This window comes from Chelonoidis abingdonii, chromosome 1 (assembly GCF_003597395.2).
Source record: "Chelonoidis abingdonii isolate Lonesome George chromosome 1, CheloAbing_2.0, whole genome shotgun sequence".
Lineage (NCBI taxonomy): Eukaryota > Metazoa > Chordata > Testudines > Testudinidae > Chelonoidis > Chelonoidis abingdonii.
In genome coordinates, this window is record NC_133769.1 from 363,911,131 (window position 1) to 363,917,970 (window position 6,840).

At 48.2% G+C, this 6,840-nt stretch overlaps 1 protein-coding gene across 3 annotated transcripts in view; it reads left to right on the forward strand.

The window, feature by feature from the left end:
* The first annotated feature begins 353 nt into the window (after positions 1-353).
* The window catches only part of PLEKHB1 (pleckstrin homology domain containing B1), a 45,017-nt gene continuing 38,530 nt past the window's right edge, over positions 354-6,840 (forward strand). The window contains exons 1-3 of one of the 3 annotated variants that reach the window (XM_032796410.2): positions 354-476; positions 1,800-1,859; positions 4,320-4,472. In XM_032796410.2, coding sequence (XP_032652301.1) covers positions 1,823-1,859; positions 4,320-4,472 — 190 coding nt within the window. In that variant the 5' untranslated portion in view covers positions 354-476; positions 1,800-1,822. The other 2 variants (XM_032796408.2, XM_032796409.2) reach the window with 2 other exon arrangements.

A 6,840-nucleotide genomic window follows, 5' to 3' on the forward strand; every position in this document is an offset into this window, starting at 1 on the left:
CAGAAGGGTCCCCGGCTGAGGCTGCCCGGCCGCTTCTGCTGGCCATGCCCAACGCAGCCCTGCACAGGAGGCTTTGAACAACCCTGCGCCAAGCCTGTTCCTCTGCAAGCCATCCAACCAGAGCTTGCAGAGGGCCAAAGCAAGCAAGCCCCGCCTCTGGCTGTCTGAACAGGGGCACCTGCCTCCCCTTCTGCCGGACCAGCTCCGGGCACAGCCAGCCTGCAAAACAAACCCCCCAGCCTGCTGGAATGAACGAGAGCGGCCTCTTTGCATCCTGGGGGCTGTAGTTCCGGCGCTGTTCACCCTTCCCAGGCAGGCAGCCGGCTGCAAAATACAACGCCCAGCGTGCTGCGCGAGCCGAACTCCCGCGGGGAGGGTGGGTGTGTGCGCGTTCCTGGCACCCGGCTGGCTCGCGCGTCACAGAGGCAGGGGTTCTAGCAGCGGCGGGCGCGTGGCGGGGTCCTGCATAGTCCCAGGTAAAGGATGCGCGGAGCTGGGTGCTGCGGGGTCAGGGCGTGTGCGCCATGCTGCTGTGCTGGCTGTAAGTTTGCCCGGCTGGCATGGGGTTTGTTTGGCAACAGCAGGTGGGGGCGAGGGGTTCGCTGGCGGACTGACTGTGCGCAGGAGTTTCCGATGCCCGTGAATTTCCACGGCGGCAGCTGCTCGCTGTCAACACGAGTGGTCTTGTGAAAATTGCAAATAAGAGAGATGCCTGAGCTGTTTCCACGCGAGGACAGTTAACAGGTGATGTGTCTCGAGGGGAGGTAGGCAACATCCAAGCGCTGGCCAGGGGCATGGTTTAGAGAGGTGCGTGGCAGTATTGTGTGGCTGTGTGAGGATACCCTCATGCACAGGTGTGAATATAGGTGTATAATACAGCTGGTGGGTAGTTTATGAATACTGTGTATTTGTCCATAAACACTGAAATAGCTGACACTACTCACTTCATGTGTTCATAGATTGGCTGGCTGGTTGTATGTAATAAACGTACGTACGTATGTAAGTTAGTAAAATCTCTTATTTACTCCTCCAAAAAGACTGAAAATGTATTGTGCCTTGGTACTCTTGACTTAAAAGAAGTGGCTGTATTCCTATCTGTTACCCCCACTGTTTGGCTGTTGCATTTGTCAGGGTGGTTAAGCTCTGGAACAAATTGCCTAAGGAGGTTGTGGAATCTCTGTCATTGTCTAACCTGTTCTTAAAAACCTCCAAACACCTGTCAGGGATGGGTTAGCTAGTTATTACATAATCCTGCCATGAGTGCAAGGGACTGGATTAGGTGACCTCTCAAGGCCCCCTTCCAGTCCTACACTTCTATGATTTGTATGCACTTATGGGTTTTTTAAACTCTAGTAAGAACTAATTTTCATCCATTTGCAACACTTGTTTGTTTTTTGCCAATCAGTCACTGTGGAAAGTTACCAAAGCCTTTGGGAGTTATTGCCTGTGTTTGCAGGTATATTCTGGATTTCTCCATTTAAGTATACAGGAGGGCTGCTAATCCCTAAATCCCAATATAATTAATAGTGTAAAGAAAGGTAGCTGGAGTTTTTTCCCCCTCCTCAATTCATATCACACAGATAATTATATACTGCATCTATTTGACCCAGACTAGCTCTTAAATTTAGAACCCAAAATACTTTCTTTTAAAAGTTGCTAGGGGAAGCCTGCATGTGGGAAACCCAGTAGTTAAGGGAGTAGCTTTGGGAAAAGCTGCTGTGTTTATTGAGATGGTGATGACAGACCCCAATGTGGTTATTTATTTTAACTCTGTGCCTTTGATGTTCCTGCCTTGATAGGTTTGGAAAGGCCTTTTAAAGCAATGGCGCTGATGAAGAGTGGCTGGCTTTGGAGACAGAGTAAGTCCAGTCTGTAATTTAGCTGTGTCATGCCCAAAAGATCTCTCTTTATTTGGGAAGAGAGGGGAGCACTGGGCTGGCTTCTCATAGCTGTGTCCTTGTTGTTGAGGGTATTTGGAAACAGCTTTTTTCTTCCCACGCTTTGCGTAGCTGGCTGATGTGCTTATTGCATGCACAGCCTGGATCCCAAGTGCTTAAACATTTCATGTTAACCCACTGGCTGCGGGATAGTGTTTTTGCATCGGGGACTGGGCTCTTGGAATTGCCCTAAAGTGTGTAAGAAACTGACAGCAGACAATCCTGTCTCTGATGATAGAGATCTACTAAAGTGTATGCTCTAGTTCAGGGGTCCCCAATGCGATGCCCGCAGGCGCCATGGTGTCTAAGTGTACCTGTGTACTGGCCGGTGGATGAGCATCAACTTGTTGGCGGCATTTCAGTGGATGGTTGTCCACCGCCACGGTCCTCCCTGGCTTGTTTTCTGGTGCCCGCCAGACGAAAAAGGTTGGGGACTGCTGCTCTAGTTCAATAACAAGTTACTGGGCTCAGTGTAAGAATTACTGAGTGTAGCTGGTCTGTGTTATGCAAGAGTCAGGCTAGATGGCCCCATCTGGCCTTACAAATCTAGGCTGTCTTTCTGTTTGAGAAAACCCAGGACATGTGACTTCCAGTACTGTGCTATGCTTCCTGAATAGCAGTGCCCTGGTAATGACATGAAGGCTATACCTGGTATGCCATTCTGCTCCTGTCACACCAATTCCAGTTGCTCTGGGCCTGGGAATTACTGCAACAGCACAAGGCTGGCACAAGCTATTGGCTTTGTTGACATCACTTCCATGGTAACAATCTGTGGGTCAGATTTTGTCCCCTTATTCGCACTTGGTGAGGAATTCTTCACCCAAGTCAGTCAGTGAGACTACTCTGGCAAGTAATTCGTCACCCAGGTGAGGCAAGGGTTAACAGTCCTGGCCCAGCAGCGTGGTATCTGAGGGCTGAATGTGTGACCAGTTTGCTGCGATTGCTCATTTGGGGCCTGCTTTATTTTTAAAGCTGTCACTGGGGGCCCTAATTAAAACTCTTTGGCCTTCCCTATTTGAACTCTGTTGGGCCGGATTCTCCACTGCTCTACGCTTTGTGCAGTGGCTCACTGGGTGTGGAACACAGCCATTCTGATCTGGCATCACCTTCCATTCACTTTTCCCAGGTGTCAACCACTACCCAAGGGGCAAAGCAGAGGAGAATCAGACCCCAAGTGTCCCCAGTTACTCTAGGGGCTTTACATGGAGAAACAATGATGAACAGGGCTGTGCGCCAAAGAGCTTTCAGTAAATCAGACATGAGGAAGAAAGACAAAAAGGCTCGGTAGTGAATCTGACTGTATGCAGAAAGTATAAGGAGCCTACTTACTCCCTGTGCAAGCTATCTACTCTACAGCACCGGACCCTATATAGGGGCCAGAGCAACACAGCTGCTCCCCTCCTCCTCAGATGGGCGGGAAATGGAAAGCCAAAGCTCCCCTCCGCCCATGATGCCGTGCCAGCAGAGCTGAGCCAGAATGAAGGGGGCAGTGAGTTGTGCCATCAAAAGGTCTGGGACATCTGATTTCGCCCATGTAGCCAGGGGGAAGCAAGGACAGAATTGTGACTTTGCAGGTAAGCCTACACTTTGAGCTGGCCAGGTACTTTCCAGCTCAAGGAGATGTGCATGTGCTTGCTCTGAGTGTGCTACAGATAAAACAGAGCTATGGAGAGTGAGCAGCGGGATGGCCAACCCCGTTGTAATCCTGTCCGAGATCTGCTGTTACGCACTTAGGACGGCTAGCCCCTCCCACAGCTTGTGCTGCCATGGCTATGCTGCCATTTTTTAGCATGGTAGCTTGATCAGATCTAGCACAGGTATGTCTCCTCGAGCTGGAAATGACACCTCCAGCTACCATGTAGACATACCCTGAGAAGCACTATCCCTGCTCTGCTATTGGGACGCTGCCCGTTGCCTCCAAAGGGATCAGGTAGGAGACAAATTTAAGATCCCAAGCCTGCTTTCGCCATGCAGTTCTCCTCACAACTGTCTGTATGTTTCTGTTTATCAGACTGGCCTTTGCTTTGGGCTGTTGTTTTCTGCTTTAAAGCAAGACCTGTGCTCCCCACTCAGCCACTCAAGCTGGGTGTCTGGTCTGTGTCTCCAGTAAGACATGCCTTTCGTATGTCAAAACCTACATGGGGGGGAAGAACACCCCAAACTAAAAGGGCTTTTTAATTTAGCAGCCAAAGGCAGAATGAGATCTAGTGGCTGGAAGCTGAAGTCAGCAAAGCTCTCCTTGTTTCAGTGTGTGTGGCAGTGAGAGCAAGAGGTTAGATGCTTTGCCCCATCAGCAGCCCTGCAGGAGGAACATACTACTATGTGGATGGCAGACGTCTGTCTGGATTTTGCCCTCACCCCCCTTCCTCCTGGCTATTGCAGGTTCCATTTTGCGACGCTGGAAAAGGAACTGGTTTGTTCTGTGGCTAGATGGTGGCCTTGTGTATTACCAGGATGAGACCCAGCGTGACCTGGAGGGCAGGATCCACATCAAATTCAACTGCCGGGACATAAAGACTGGCCGCGAATGCAGAGGTGAGTGAATGCCTCTGGGGCACCTCGCACTTTCTACACCCTTGCTTCTGCAGCATCTAACATGTTGAGAGAACTGTCCTCTGGGGCTCCCAGACAGCGTCTGATTTGTGCATGCTGTCTGTCTTTGTAGTGTGCCACTAGGGTAGGGGCTCTGTCTAATATGGGGCTGAGCATTCTGGTGCTCTTTGGTAAATGATACTACTGCTTCATTTTGCCATCGATTACACTGCCCTTTACAAAAAGTGGCAAGTATCCTCGTCTTTCACTGTACAAATGGGGAAACTGAGGCACAGACGTGCAGTGGTGAGGTCACGCTGAGTTGGTGGCAGAACCGTGATTAGCACCCAGCTCTGACTCTCAGTGCAATGCTCTACCCACTGGACTGTGCTGCCTTTCATGTTCACACTCAGTGTCGTGGCCTTGTTAGACTTGCTTGATTTAAAGGGATGCTGTAATAAAAATAAACTCGCCATTTCATGCGTCTGTTCTGGGGTTCTGTCCTCACTCTTACGGCTCACTGTGCCCCTGCCCTAGTTGTGACCTTCCCGACTGCACCGTGTGCTCTGGCTGCGAGGTGATTCATAGGGATGCTCTTCAGATTTGTTTAGCTGGCAGTGAGTGACTTCTGCTCACCATGTCTTATGTGTCGCCTGCGCTCCCACTTCTAGAGGAGCAGAGCTCATTGGGGTCTTCTAAACCAAAGTGTCCTGAACAGGGTGGTTGTGTGCTGCCTCCATTATCCAAACACATCCTCCATCTCTGGAACCTCTGCCTTCCTTTGGGGTTAATCATACGTGAGCTTTCCAATGTGCTTCCCACTCCATGAGGTGGAGGTATTCAATGCGGGCAAGACTGAGTTGTCTGGGTCCTTTCTTGGAAAGAGAGAAAAGCCCCCTAATAATGACCAAAAGATACAACTTCACAGTTCTATGTAGATGCAACTTCAAAAGCACCTCACATGTCAAACTTCCTTCATTTCAGAGATGACAGAGCCCAGGCAAACCCAAGCCAACGTTCTGAACCTCAGTTCCCTGACACTCATTTTGGTCTTATTCCCACAATCCACAGAGAAAGCAACAGTCTCTTCTTCAAAACTCCGGTGTTCACAGGTCTCCCAAGACAAGACCATTCCGTGAGGGAATGTAGAGAACACCAATGATTAGGCAGCTGGACTGATGGCTGGCTCGCTTGTTACCTTGGTGACTAAGTGAGATGCTGCTTATTGCTTGAAGTGAGGTGTTAAGCTTGTGAATGACCTGTTCCTTCTGTTGTTGATGTGGAACCTGAACTCTTGATTATAATAGACGCTACATGAATCAGAAAATGTGACCGAATATATGTCTGAGTACTACATAATGAATACACAAGCCCAGCGCAGTGGAATATACTCTACACAAGATATGAGCCTGTTTTTCTTTTGGGTGAGGAGGGAGATATTCTCTCTTTTTTTCCTTGGTTTGCATTTTGTTGTTGTTCTGGTGACTCAATACACGATACTGTATTGAGTCAGCAAGTTGCATTATCCCTCAGGCAGTTGGAACAAAGGACATTCCTATGGCACAAAGCTCCTTTCTTGTGCTTCTAATCGCAATAACAACACTGCATTTCTATAGAGCCCTCTCTCTCGGAGCTCAAAGTGCTTGATTATGGAGAGGCAAGAGTTTTTTTCTTTCCTTTCCATAGGTCAGGTTGTGGGTAGATTCCATTTTAAAGCCCTGTTTTAGATCTCATATCACTTTTTGGCTTGGCAAATCAGTTTGGCCTGAAAATTACCAGTTTTAGTCTGAGGTTTCTGCCAAGTTTGATGAAAATATATCAAACCAGGTGTGGATAACAGGTCACCAACAAGTGGAAATTTTTACTTCCCCCCAGTTTATCATATCCTTGCTCATATGGTTTGCTATTTCCCTTCCAAATTCCACAATCAGTCCAGGCCATTAACTGATAGATTTACAAAATTCCAAAAGTACACATCATCTACATATCCACCAATATTATCCTAAATGAGTGTTATACACTTTTCCCAACAGACTATAAACACAGCAAGAAATGGCAGGAATAAACAGTTTATCCAAAAACTGCTGGTTGCTAAAGTATTAACTGATATTGCCCAATTAACAATAATTCTTTTATTTAAAATTTGATTTTGGAGTGTTAAAGATAGCAAAAATAATGTAAAAAAAGACCTCAAACAACCTAAAACAAAATTTCCCAACATTCCACAGGTCAGAGTTAAGGTTATTTGTGGTAATCTAGCCTCCCAGTCCCAGACCTGGACTTTAGTGTCCACCAGTCTGGTCCTGTCCCAAACCTGGACTTTTGCGTCCAAAGTTTGGGGGCTTACCTGAAACTCCCCCAAGCTCACTAC